General features: G+C 42.2%; 1 protein-coding gene and 1 long non-coding RNA gene across 2 annotated transcripts in view; one reads left to right on the top strand and one right to left on the bottom strand.

The window, feature by feature from the left end:
• The first annotated feature begins 443 nt into the window (after nt 1–443).
• Nucleotides 444–14,465, top strand: part of LOC138976541 (kynurenine/alpha-aminoadipate aminotransferase, mitochondrial-like) — a 14,414-nt gene continuing 392 nt past the window's right edge. Inside the window, exons 1-11 of the mRNA XM_070349399.1 lie at nt 444–657; nt 1,724–1,823; nt 3,018–3,086; nt 3,634–3,766; nt 4,827–4,901; nt 6,787–7,062; nt 7,400–7,482; nt 8,702–8,798; nt 11,015–11,141; nt 11,550–11,758; nt 12,366–14,465. The exon at nt 12,366–14,465 is cut by the window's right edge and continues 392 nt beyond it. Of these exons, the coding sequence (XP_070205500.1) occupies nt 591–657; nt 1,724–1,823; nt 3,018–3,086; nt 3,634–3,766; nt 4,827–4,901; nt 6,787–7,062; nt 7,400–7,482; nt 8,702–8,798; nt 11,015–11,141; nt 11,550–11,758; nt 12,366–12,413 (1,284 nt within the window). The 5' untranslated portion in view covers nt 444–590 and the 3' untranslated portion in view covers nt 12,414–14,465. The remainder of the gene's footprint in view (nt 658–1,723; nt 1,824–3,017; nt 3,087–3,633; nt 3,767–4,826; nt 4,902–6,786; nt 7,063–7,399; nt 7,483–8,701; nt 8,799–11,014; nt 11,142–11,549; nt 11,759–12,365) is intronic.
• LOC138976542 (uncharacterized) overlaps nt 11,604–14,465 on the bottom strand; it is a 7,571-nt gene continuing 4,709 nt past the window's right edge. The window contains exon 3 of the long non-coding RNA XR_011459058.1: nt 11,604–11,741. This is a non-coding gene — a long non-coding RNA (uncharacterized lncRNA). The remainder of the gene's footprint in view (nt 11,742–14,465) is intronic.

Raw genomic sequence — 14,465 nt, 5'->3', positions numbered from 1 at the left:
CATCAAAGACATTTATCAAAAAAATGAAAAAAACGTTCGGGGATTTCATACCCAGGAACTCTCATGTCAAATTTCATAAAGATCGGTCCAGTAGTTTAGTCTGAATCGCTCTACACACACACACACACACACACACACACACACACACACACACACACACACACGCACATACACCACGACCCTCGTCTCGATTCCCCCCTCTACGTTAAAACATTTAGTCAAAACTTGAGTAAATGTAAAAAACAAACACATACAGGCATTGTCATTTATGACATGGACCTGAAAATTCCGTTGTCTTAATTCATTGTCTTGATTACCATGCAAGATTCTTAAGCATGTTTTGCCATCTGTGCATGATGACCTGAAACAATTATGATACATACTGCACATGTCTGTGTTTAAATACAATTAGTGTGCATGAGTGTCTGATTTTATGCTTTAGGTTTCAAGCAGAGCCCAATCACGAAGTACAGTCTGATTCCGTCTCTGTTTGCGTCCTTTCAGGTTTTGAAGGGAGTCCTATACATCGAACTACAGTCTGATTCCATCTGTGTTTGTGTTCTGTTAGGTTTTGAAGAGAGTCCTACACCATGAACTACAGCCGCTTCTTCAATCCGACGAGCTTGGCTCGACAACCGTCTGCTATTCGTGTGATGAGTATGCATGCTTTGTTGAGTTGTTCTTAGTCTTACTGCCAGTTTTTCCCAAACCTTTGTTGGCGCTAAAATTGTCTCCAATGGGAATGCATGCTTAGCGTACATGAGATGTTTGATTTGTTTGTTTCTGGTTTTCCTTCATCTTTGAAGATCATGGAACTTTCCCAAGCTGTTAAGTATTGCTAGAGATCATGATTGGAAATGACTGATCACAGTGTCTTTTGATGAAAAGACAGCTTTACGTAGAGTTGCCTTTGTTGTCTACCAACCAAAATGTAGGTGTCCTTCAGCCACACCGACAGTGAAGGGAATTTTAGCTGATCACTGCTGTGATCTATCATACAAGGTACTTCAACAGCTTCTACTAGTAAGGCTAAAGTGCATACTTGGGGCATGCAATAGTAACTGATGGTAAACATTCCGTACAGTGGAACCCCTCTTTAAAGACCCTCGATCTATTTTAAGACTCCCTCCCTGTTGCTGCTAGCTTTCCACTGGGAGGAAGCGACCCGAATTTCCCTGCGATGGGACAATAAAGTACCATGAAAATTCTTCTTCTTCTTCTGCGTTCGTGGGCTGAAACTCCCACGTACACTCATGTTTTTTGCACGAGTGGAATTTTACGTGTATGACCGTTTTTACCCCGCCATTAAGGCAGCCATACGCCGCTTTCGGAGGAAGCATGCTGGATATTTTCGTGTTTCTATAACCCACCGAACTCTGACATGGATTACAGGATCTTTTTCGTGCGCACTTGGTCTTGTGCTTGCGTGTACACACGAAGGGGGATAAGCCACTAGCAGGTCTGCACATAAGTTGACCTGGGTGATCGGAAAAATCTCCACACTTAACCCACCAGGCGGCCGCGACCGGGATTCGAACCCTCGACCTCCCGATTAAGAGGCCGACGTCTTACCACCACGCCACTGCGCCCGTCTACCATGAACATGAAAATGAGAAGGAAAAAAAATGAAAAAAGCAGATTTTCTCAGATTTTCTAAGGTCTTTAAAGGAGGGGGGTTCCACTGTACAAAATAAATTAAGGTGTTCAAGTTTTCTTTTTTCAGCTGCCATTGTGGCGTCAGGCCCCCCATCTCTGATCTCCATGGCTGGGGGCATGCCCAATGCCGACCTGTTCCCAATACATGAGGCCTCACTCACGCTAAGGTGAATTTGTGTAGCAGTGTGTGGTGTTTATTTCTTCACAAATAACTCTGTCGGGATTGCATGGGTTCTGAAAGAGTGACTACCCTTGCATTTGCGCAGACAAACATAAGCATGTGCTTCCTGTACACATGTCTGAGACATACCCTCTCACTAGTGACTGGCCTATAATGTCACGTGGGAAATAATGTCATGTGGGGAAACTTTCCCACATGACATTACAGGCCAGTAACAGGCAAGAGTGCTTGTCTCATTTACGTGTACAGGAAGCACATGGCAATATTTTGTCCGGGCAAATGCAAGGGTAATCATTCTTTCATAACCCAGACAAACCCAAGTTATTTCCGGAATTTATCTATTAAACTGGTCACTATTTTGTTGAATAATTCTGATCGTGTACAGTGCTGGGAGATTAGTTCTGCATAACTATCATTGATTGTGTGTTTGAGGATTTCATTCCTTTATAAAATGTTTAGTAGACTGCATGTACATGCCGTTATGGTTAGTGTAATCTTTCAGCAAAATGTAGCTTTCAGTCAAACAAGAAAGGTTCTTAACCATGCAGTTTATATCAATCAATGAGTCTTATATCGCGCATATTCCGTGGGTACAGTTCTAGGCGCTCTGCAGTGATGCCGTGTGAGATGAAATTTTATACGGCCAGTAGATTGCAGCCATTTCGGCGCATATTTACCTTTCACGGCCTATTATTCCAAGTCACACGGGTATAGGTAGACAATTATTAACTGTGCCTAAGCAATTTTGCCAGGAAAGACCCTTTTGTCAATCGTGGGATCTTTAACGTGCACACCCAATGTAGTGTACACGGGGGGAGGTTCGGACACCGAAGAGAGTCTGCACACAAAGTTGACTCTGTGAAATAAATTTCCGCCGAACCTGGGATCGAACTCACGCTGACAGCGGCCAACTGAATACAAATCCAGCGCGCTACCAACTGAGCTACATCCCCGCCCTACCAACTGAGCTATATCCCCGCCCTAGCAACTGAGCTACATCCCCGCCCATAGTACAAGATCTGCTCATCACTTTTAAGTAACAGTCCCTTGTAAATGTTTCAAGTCGAACAAGTTGAACATTAAACTGTGCATATGTTCTTCAGTCATTTAGTGAAGCCTTCAATGACATTGTAGAGGTGTAACAGAAGTGTCAAACTAAATTCTGTCTATTACTCTGCAGGGACGGCTCAGTGCTGAGAATACCTCCTGAACAGATGAAGAAAGCTTTACAGTACTCTGCTACTCCAGGGTAAAGAAGTTTGTTTCTTTGTTACATCGAAACACTCCCATGCACTCACTTACACATGTGGGGTGGTGCAAACACACACACACACACACACTTGCACACATGTACAGACACAGACAGTGAGACACACACACACACACACACACACACACACACACACACACACACATGTACAGACACAGACAGACACACACACACACACACGCAGACATACATACGTACACACATACACACACACACATACAGAGTACAACGTACACACACACACACACACACACGCACACGCATACATGCAGATTCACACACACACACACACACATACACACACACAAACACGCACACAAACACAAACACACACACACACATACAGAGTATAACACATGCACAAACACACACACGAATTTGAGTCTAAGAAAATGAACACAAACATACACACACACATACAGAGAATAATGCTCACACACACACACATGCACAATCACACACGGAAATGTGAGTCCATGAAAATTAAGACATACATAGTCTAAAATCTTCATTCTTTCGTGTGCAGTCTACCTGAGCTGGTCCAGTGGATGAAAACACTACAGAAGCAGATGCACAATCCTCCCACCAGGGGCATCTCAGATCCACAGAGACAGCTGGATGTCCTCATCACCACAGGCAGTCAGGATGGAATATGCAAGGTAGGTCTGTCTAATAGTCATACCTCCATCCACCCAAACTCTGCCCGCACACACACTTTCAAGCACTTGCACACATGCACATACACGCACATGCACTCACACACACAAACAAACACACATACACACACACACACACACACACATTCACTCAAACACGCACTCACTCAAACACAAACACACTCACACACATATGCACTCACTCACAGACATTCTACACTCTCTATCTCTCACACTCACACACACATGCATGCATTCACATCCACACACTCATATCTCTCTCTCACATGCACTCTCTGTCTGTCTGTCCCTCTCTCTCATTATTATTGCTTATCTATTACCTTTGATAATAAAGATTTTGAGATTTGGAAGTGAATAGAGAGGTCGACTTCGAGGAGTTAGAACATAACAAATGAACAGACTTGTGTTTGTTTACTCTCTATCGCGGCCTTTGAAGGCAAGACGTTATCCCTCGTACACAGTTTCCCCTCATTGGGTTACACACTGACAACAAATATTTTTTAGTTTCCGAGACAAACGTGACTTATCATTCTACAACTGATTGTGATATGCGTTTATTTGCTTAAAGTTAAAATGCTGATATGGGATTGTTCACCGCAGACCTGGATTAATCTGTTCCACATATCACTATCTATTTAAGTTATAAACTTGTTAACAATAACATACAATAAAACAAAACTATTTAAAAAAAAAATTAAAAAAATAAAGATTTTGTCTTGTCTTGTCTCTCTCTCTCTCTCTCTCTCTCTCTCTCTCTCTCTCTCTCTCTCTCTCTCTCTCCCTCTCTCTCTCTCTCTCTCTCTCACACACACACACACACACACACACACAAACACACGCACATACACACATACATACACACACACACACATACACACATACACTCACATACAAGCCTCCTTTTATTGCTCGTCCTTATTATTATTCTTGTTCTTGTTCATTTCTTTCCGTTCTTCTTTTTGATTGCTGTTGAGTATCTGTGTGAGCAGTAAGCCTCAGTTTTAAATTATTTATTAAGCTGATGGTTTTACAACTGTTGCAGACCATGGAAGCCTGCCTTCAGGAAGGACAAAATGTGTTGCTGGAAACACCTACATACTCTGGTACACTCTCCATTGTAAGTTTTATGTGAGAGGGAGAGTGTGTGTGCGTACTCGTATGGGTTAGTATATGTGTGTGCGTGCGTGTTTGTTCTTGTAGGTGGGTCAGTGGGCATGGGTAGAATCATAGTCCAAGGGTTTATGCATACGATTTTGAGTTATATTCTTAGCGACAGAATATTTATTCACACTTGTTTCACACTCAAAAAGAGGGGTGTATACCCTTAAGTATTGTACCTCAGAGGTTGAAAAGGTAATTTATACCAGCAAGACCCTACTTCACTCAACCTATGGGCCCAGTAGCTCAGTGGGTAAAGCACTAGACTTGTGATCCGAGGGTCACGGGTTCGAATCCGGGCCGGGACGGACACGGGTTAACTTTATGTGCAGAATCAGAGACTGTATCCATGTCACCACTGTGGCATAAGTGCTGATTACAACTAACAGGGTTCGTACAGGTCATGGAAAACCTGGAAAGTCATGGAATTTGATTTTCCAGGCCTGGAAAGTCATGGAATTTCAATTCAAGTCATGGAAAGTCATGGAATTTGATTTTTAATTTTCCAGGCCTGGAAAGTCATGGAATTTCAATTCAAGTCATGGAAAGTCATGGAATTTAACAAAAATAAGAAAGAAAAAAACAATTAACCTTTAGCACGCCAGCGGCTATTTTCGTCGCCCACCCATATCCCCCCCCCCCCCCCCCCCCCTTTGCCAGCCAGCAGCGATTTGCGTCGTCAGCACGAGGCTTGTTCGTATAACCAACTTCTCGTTCGTATTTGCATACGAGAATAACGGTATTTTTAACGGCACTTGAGCCAAAGCGAGGCTCACTTCCTTCCGTTATCTCGTCGTGTTGTCTGCGCTGCATTTGAGTCGGTTTCGTCGAAGTTTTCTGCTTTTGTTTTTGCATCGATAATGTACTTTAGCGCTTCGACAAGCAAGATGGAGGATGATGAGTTTGAAACTTTCTTTCGAGTTGTTTCTTGACAACAAAAAGTATGTGGAATTGGAACGAATTACCAAGGAAGATCTTCGCAATGAACTGTGTATCTTGAACTTTAGCGTGTTAAATTCATAGCTCATAATCCAGTGACATTCTTGACTTATTTTTGATACAAGTCCATGAAAGCAAGCCAAAGAACATTTGTCGTGAAATTAATTGACGGATTGAGCTCCAAACTTAAGCATAATTAATTAATTTGGTTGTTCAATCGGCGAAAATGCACCGAAAATGGCGTACGTTGTCAACCATGGGACATCATTTACACGAAAGAGTTGTCTCCCTTGTTCGCTCATACGGATAATTCCTTCGGAGTTTGACCCATGTAAACGAAATGCATTCGTACAGTTCATCGGAGTTCATTCCGTAACTTCAAAGGAATCTAAAATGACTTGTTATGATTACAAGTGCAGGTTCTACAAATTTGGAGACTTAAATGCCTCTGAATTATGAGCTATGAATTTAACACGCTAAAATTCAAGATTACCACATTACCGATAATCTGACTGCGTAGCAAATGCTTGACTTGCTTGTCGAAGAGAGCGTAGAAACTGACTCAAATTCAGTGCAAAGCAAGCCAGTGTCAAAACTGGCAGTGACAAGACGTAAAAAGTTTGCGTGTTCGGAAATGGCGACCTGTGGATCTAGTCATGGAAAATGTTATTGAGGCTCATGGAAAGTCATGGAAAAGTCATGGAATTTTGTTTCTAAAAACCAGTGGGGACCCTGAACTAAACAGGCACACACCTGGGTAGCGCGACTCTCTTGCTGCTAGCTTTACACTGGGAGAAAGCAACCAGAATTTCCCAGCGATGGGACAAAAAAGTAATGAAAATGAAAATAAATATATATATTACTCCTAGCTTGTTGTATATAACAGAGCGGAAATACTTTCACAGGTAAAACCTATGAGACCCAAAATGCTGGGTATAAAAAGCGACAAGGATGGTCTTGACCCTGCCCATCTTCGTGAAGTTCTTTCAAAATGGCATCCAAGCGATGCCAAAGATGACAGCAGCAGCATTCCCAGGCTCCTCTACTTGGTTCCCAATGGCGGAAACCCCACGGGCGCTGGACTGACGTTGAAAAGAAAGAAGGAAATTTACGAACTTGCTCAACAGTACGATTTGTTAATTCTGGAGGATGATCCATACTACTATCTGCAGTTTAATGAGGTAAAGTAATCATTTTGATTCAATCAAGAATTATTTTCTGTCACCTGTTCTTTGGGTTGGGGGAAGAAAGAGAGCAGCTGTTTAGCATGGTGAACCACATTCAGGAAGGCTCAGGCTTCCACCTTTTCACAAATTTGTGAATTTCTGGGAATGCAAAAATGAAAAATGATGAATGAGCTCAGATTTGCATCACATATTGCACCATTTTGAATGTAAAATTCAAAATTGATCCAGACTCCCTTAGAATTTCAAAGATGGTTTGCTTTTCTTCAGTAGGACTCCTGTTGATTGTGACTAAAATCTAACATATTTTTGCCTTTTTTGGTCACTTTTGCAGCCCTATATTCCCAGTCTGCTTTCTATGGATGTAGATGGCAGGGTCGTCAGATTTGATTCTGTGTCAAAATTGCTGTCTGGTGGGTGAGTACTTTCTATCCTTGGTGTGTGTCTTGATTGTTAGATGTGTGTGTGTGTGTGTGTGTGTGTGTGTGTGTGTGTGTGTGGTGTTTGTGTGTGTGTGGTGTATGTGTGTGTGTGTGTGTGTGTGTGTGTGTGTGTTTGTGAACATTCTTTTTTCAAGCAAGTCCCGTAATCCTTTCAAGGAAATAGAAGACAAAAACCAAAGCAGAATTTGAAACAATTTCTTTCAATTTCGTATTTGTAGCATGGCAAACTGGCCAACAATCTGATCAAAGAGATGTTAGAGACTGAGTGAGCAGTGCCTGGTGACAGGTTTGAATCTTTTAGGAAAGCTCTATGATCTGTCAGTGTTGTGGAACGTTTAGTCAAAAAGCAGCTTGTACTACATTGGTACCTGTGATGTGAGGCCCATCCAGTGAGGGGGCACCTCCCAAATAAGGACAGCTACTATTGTCCCTTTCATGACATTGACAGGTCGTCTGCATTCTACACCCAAGGGTACATGCAGTACCACTTTAGTCAAAAAAAGTTAGAGACTGAACCCGTCAGGAAAGACAACTTTGATGTGCAAAGGAAGCTGAATAGCAGGGGCTCACATCCATGAGAGGTGGTATAGGACAAATGTCCTGGACAATGGAAAAGTGATAGGACATTTGTCCTCAACAAAACTAAATCAACAGGACTTTGTTTTTTCGCAACAAAACGTAAATTTAATTAAACTTGACTCGTTTCTTGTCACACAATTAACAGAACAAATAAAATAATGTTCTTGGCAAAAAGGTATAACAGAACAAATCAAAGTAATAACAACGTGTTGTTTTGTCTCTGAGCTAATGACGACAATTCACTTTGATTGTTCCTTTCTCTTGCTGAAGAGCATGCGCTTTCTGGTGGATGCCCACAATTACACAACCTTCACAACCCACTGTTTCTTTTGAATGTCATCCTTTGGCCCCTCCAGGTAGAAAATCAGACTACTGTAAATTGGAAAGTACTGACAATGTCCGGATCAAATGAAAGCATAATCGGACAATGACCACTTTGTGACAAAAACAATAGGACATATGTCCTCTTGCATGAAAAAGTATATGACATTTGGAAAAAGTATACGTGTATGTCCGATGTCCGACGTGGATGTGAGCCCCTGGAATAGTTGAGAAACTTGAAAATGTTGGGCTGAAATTATTGTTGCATTCAAGAGCAATATGTGTCTGCCCAGGGCAAGAGTGGGAGTGGTGACAGGCCCCAAGGCTGTACTAGAGCGTATCAACTTCCACATGCAGGCCTCTGTCCTGCACACCAGTGGGTTGGCACAGGTGAGGGGTCCCCTTCATGCTCTGCGTCACGCATTGCATTCAACTACATTGGAACAGTTGAACCCCCCTTTTAAGACTTCCCCCATTTTAAGACTTCCCCCATTTTAAGACTTCCCCCATTTTAAGATCTTGATTTTGAAGATTTTCTGTTCATTGCATCTGTCATTTTAAGACTCACTCCTTTTTGAGACATAATTGTCTCAGATTTTTTTAGGTCTTAGAAAGGGGGGTTCCACTGTACAATGTGATGTCAGGCGCCTTCAGTGAGAGGACACCTCCCAATAAAGGACACTTTCCGTTGTCCATTTTGATTTTGACAGAAGTATACCTCTCATGACAGACCACCTACAATATAGGGACCATTTTTGACTCACTGCGAAGCAAAAGTGAGTCTATGTACTCACCCGAGTCGTCCGTCCGTCCGGACGTCCGTCCGTCCGTCCGTCCGTCCGGAAAACTTTAACGTTGGATATTTCTTGGACACTATTCAGTCTATCAGTACCAAATTTGGCAAGATGGTGTATGATGACAAGGCCCCAAAAAATATACATAGCATCTTCACCTTGCTTCAAGGTCAAGGTCGCAGGGGCCATAAATGTTGTCTAAAAAACAGCTATTTTTCACATTTTTCCCATTTTCTCTGAAGTTTTTGAGATTCAATACCTCACCTATATATGATATATAGGGCAAAGTAAGCCCCATCTTTTGATACCAGTTTGGTTTACCTTGCTTCAAGGTCAAGGTCACAGGAGCTCTTCAAAGTTGGATTGTATACATATTTTGAAGTGACCTTGACCCTGAACTATGGAAGATAACTGTTTCAAACTTAAACATTATGTGGGGCACATGTTATGCTTTCATCATGAGACACATTTGGTCACATATGATCAAGGTCAAGGTCACTTTGACCCTTATGAAATGTGACCAAAATAAGGTAGTGAACCACTAAAAGTGACCATATCTCATGGTAGAAAGAGCCAATAAGCACCATTGTACTTCCTATGTCTTGAATTAACAGCTTTGTGTTGCATGACCTTGGATGACCTTGACCTTGGTCACATGTATTTTGGTAGGAAAAATGTCTAAAGCAGTTCTTAGTGTATGATGTCATTGCTAGGTTTAGTTATTTGAGGTCAAGGTCAAGCATGTGAGTCGTATGGGCTTTGCCCTTCTTGTTCTGGTTCGAAGGGTGTTCTTTCATTGCAGGTTACCCTGTAAAGCGCTTCTCTACCTGCCTTTCCCTTGAGCTTTTCGTGTAGGATGAATTACAGTTCCTCATGTAAACCAGATAAAAGCACCGACAGTTTTGGTAAACTAAAGATCTCGCTTTTAAAAGCATTCATGTTAGAGAATTCAAGGTCCATGTACAAGTTTGGAGACAGCTATAAGTTGCTTAAAGGCACAGTATTAAGCCTCCCGTAAACCATCACAGATACTGTCAGGCTTTTACACACAGTACAAACACCCTTTCATTTAAACACTCACCGAACGGGAACATCCTAGGTGCCCTAGGTAAAGAGCGAGCAATTTAAAAAAAAAAAATTTGCGGATTGTCTCTCAGACAATCGGACCGTGGTGCGTTTTGGCGCTAGACCTAACTTTAAAAATCCAAATAATAAATTGACAGCTTGTTACACAAACATTCTTAAATCATAAAAGAATTCTTTTTTCATCAAGACAAGATCAGTACAATTCGAAGTTTTGAAAGTTTGAACAAAGAAAAGCCCGGAAGCAGGGTCACGCAAGGTCGTGGTTCTCGTAGCAGACGACGGTTTATGCCTATCGCCAGTTCCTCTGAACAGTCAAAAGCCATCGCTAGAGTTCTTGTGAACTACAGCCGTTTGTTTCGTGCATAGTCAGAGGTACATAATAACGTGCTATTGCAGATAACTTTACATCGAGTCGCATTCAAATTACTAACTGACGACTACATTGTGAAAAAGATAACTGGATCACACAGGTTCACAATGGCTCAGGGGTAAGATAAACCACGCAATAATAAATTCTTTGAAAATTGCTCGCTCTTTACGGAGGGCACCTAGGATGTTCTCAAGCGGTGAGTGTTTAAATGAAAGGGTGTTTGTACTGTGTGTAAAAGCCTGACAGTATCTGTGATGGTTTACAGGAGGCTTACTGTGCCTTTAAGCAATATGTCTCAAAGATATTAAGGTCCTTCTGAAGACATTTGTTTCATAAAGATATGTATATTTCTTCAGACATGCATTTTGTCAGTCCTGGAATCGATGGGACAGGATGGACTTCGGAAACATGCACACACTGTGGCGGACTTTTACCTAAAGCAAAGAGATGCTTGCATTGCTGCAGTAGAAAAACACCTGACAGGTAAGAGATGTACATTTTAGCGCATTACAGAAATCAGAAGAAAAAAATGGCGGACAGCATCTCTTCATCGATTAAACATTTTTCCGCAGAACACTTTTTTTTACTCAGATACAAAGGAAACATTTTAGGTGTGTACTAGGGGAGAGAACCGTCAGATACAACTGCCTGCCTGATAACTTTCCCGTGAAGTTCTAATACTGGTAGGTATTTTTAGAAAGGGTGCGAGTGATGTTTGAACACTGGCAGAGCGGATTGAAACCTGCTTCGACAAAAAGCGTCTGCTCATGTGCAGTGTAAGGGCATTGTTATTAATCTCCTGTGTGTGTGTGTGTGTGTGTGTGTGTGTGTGTGTGTGTGTGTGTGTGTGTGTGTGTGTGTGTGTGTGTGTGTGTGCGTGTGTGTGTGCAGGTTTGGCCGAGTGGTCAGTGCCTAGCGGAGGAATGTTTCTGTGGATCCGACTCCTTCATGTCAAAGACACATTCTCGCTCATCACTGAGAAGGCCAGAGCAGCTGAAGTTATCTTCGTTCCTGGCCAGGCTTTCATGATTGATGAAGCTGCGCCATCGCCTTACCTCCGTGCGTCATACTCGTTGGTTTCACCTGCAGATATGGATAAGGTAAGTATTTAGTGTTGATATCCTAGTGGTTAAGACGTCGCCCTTCAATGTGGAAGGTTTAGGTTCGATACAAAGCTGTGCTTGGTGGGTTAAGGATGGAGATTTTTTCCGATCTCCCAGGTCAATTTATGTGCAGACCTGCTGGTGCCTTATCTCCCTTCATGTGAATGCGCAAGCTCAAGGCCAAGTACATACAATAAAGAGTGCCTTCATGCAAAAATTAATGAGTGGTTGGTATATACCTTAATAAAAAAATTAATGAGTGGTGGGTTTGCTGCCTGCGGATACAGAAGAAGAGTTGGGTTTTCTTTGAGAAAACAGCATTGTTCTTTCTCTCAAGTAAACATAACTGTGATACTTTTTGGAATGAAAATGTTCTATATATAAAAAAAGTTCATTGTTTGTCTTTGTAGTCATCAAATTATAATTGCTGTGTAAGTAGATAAAAAAAAGTTCAAGGACTTTTGTTGCTCTTGGCTGTTATGAGAGGTGCTAAAAAGCGTACAATTTGCACTGTATCTCATCATGACTCATGTCAAAACTGTAATGTTTTGATGCAGTTTTGCAGGTTGTTACTGTTCACTCTATTTTCACATTTGTTTCACAGGGATTTCAACGTCTGGCAGACCTCTTGAGGGAACAGTCCAAAGAGTGAACGTGAAGAAGAGTTGTGATCGAATCCATTTGTACATGTGCATCAGTTAAACAGATTAGTGATAAAGGATGTGTGTGCGTGCTGCGCATTGCCACAGCATAGGTAGTGAAATTTATGTTTGTGTGAGAGAGAGAGAGAGAGAGAGAGAGAGAGAGAGAGAGAGAGAGTGTGTGTGTGTGTGTGTGTGTGTGTGTGTGTGTGTGTGTGTGTGTGTATGAGAGAGAGGAGATAGAGTGTGTGCAAAAGCATGTTGCCACATGTGCCAGTACTATATTAGCATGTTGCCACATGTGCCTGTCCACTTTCTATGGAAAAGAGAAGCCCCCTCCCCCAACATTTTAGGACACCCCCAACCCCCTGCGACTCTTTCATGAACGTTCTGTTCATAATAAACCTCTGGCGGGGATGTAGCTCAGTCGGTAGCGCGCTGGATTTGTATCCAGTTGGTCACTGTCAGCGTGAGTTCGTCCCCACGTTCGGCGAGAGATTTATTTCTCAGAGTCAACTTTGTGTGCAGACTCTCCTCGGTGTCCGAACACCCCCGTGGTACACGCAAGCACAAGACCAAGTGCGCACGAAAAAGATCCTGTAATCCATGTCAGAGTTCGGTGGGTTATAGAAACAGGAAAATACCCAGCATGCTTCCTCTGAAAACGGCGTATGGCTGCCTAAATGGCGGGGTAAAAAACGGTCATACACGTAAAATTCCACTCGTGCAAAAAACACGAGTGTACGTGGGAGTGTCAGCCCACGAACGCAGAAGATGAAGAAGAAACAAAAAACGAGATCATGCAGTTGTTGATTACTTCATCTGCCATGAATATGTCATTGTTTGTTGGTGTGTCTTTTGGCTCTACAGGGGTATTGATTTCAAGGTTATGACCAATTGTGACCCTCCACCACGAAATGAGTCGCATGTCACCTCGCGCGGTTCTGCACTAGGCTTGATATAAGTCCGGAGAGTGTCTGGTAACAGTGTGAGGGTCACCTTAGTCACAGGCTTATAACTCAAACAGTTTCCGCTCTTTTCTAAAACGGTTTTCACCACTGGATAGAGGATCAAAAACTCTTTAGGAAAATGTAAAAATATGAAAATCATGCAAAGGTGACATGCGACTCATTCCGTGGTGGAGGGTCACAATTGTTACACCATCAGTGATCAAATTGGCGGCATTGTGTGAAGAGATTATTGTATTGTTTATTCAAGCAGGTTTGTTGTTTAATCCGTTTTACCAGTCTTGATTCTAGTATTACTGTACATTTTAATCAATTTAATTATGTTTGTCGGTTGTTTTGTAGTTGATTTGAACATGGTGTTGCAAAACTTGGTGACACTGGTATTAATTAATCAGGGAGTCTGCATTATTTTATCAAAGATTTTAGACAGTTGTATTTATTTCAACTGTATGTAGCATTTCATTACTCTGACTTTACATTGTCCTTTGAGCGTTTTGTCTGTGGAGGAAGTGTTCTAAGGGTTACAAGTATTTGCTCTTCTCTGTTTTACTGATATGTTCAGAGTTCTGCAACTGATTTATACAGAATGTGAATATTTTGCATTTCTCAGCTAGTGGAACATTTGTGATGTTAAGTATGGTTCCATATACAGAATATTCAATGTGTGTGCAATGTACAAGATAAAATTTCTTTGTAGTTATTCCAGATAATATCAATGTTCAAAGAAATTTGTGCGACGGACTGCAGACTTCCCCCTACAGACCGGATTGAAGTGTAAGCATGGCTGGGAACGCAGAAGAAGAAGAAGAGAAATGTGAATGTTAATGTATGAACATAAAAAGTGTCATAAAATGACATGACCTCCATGAATGAAGGTGTTGGTAAACAGTGACAGGGCGGGGATGTAGCTCAGTCAGGGCGGGGATGTAGCTCAGTCAGGGCGGGGATGTAGCTCAGTCAGGGCGGGGATGTAGCTCAGTCAGGGCGGGGATGTAGCTCAGTCAGGGCGGGGATGTAGCTCAGTCAGGGCGGGGATGTAGCTCAGTCAGGGCGGGGATGTAGCTCAGTCAGGGCGGGGATGTAGCTCAGTCAGGG

The sequence above is a fragment of the Littorina saxatilis genome, linkage group LG9 (genome assembly GCF_037325665.1).
Source record: "Littorina saxatilis isolate snail1 linkage group LG9, US_GU_Lsax_2.0, whole genome shotgun sequence".
Taxonomy (NCBI): domain Eukaryota; kingdom Metazoa; phylum Mollusca; class Gastropoda; order Littorinimorpha; family Littorinidae; genus Littorina; species Littorina saxatilis.
This window is presented reverse-complemented; position numbering and strand designations above follow the sequence as displayed.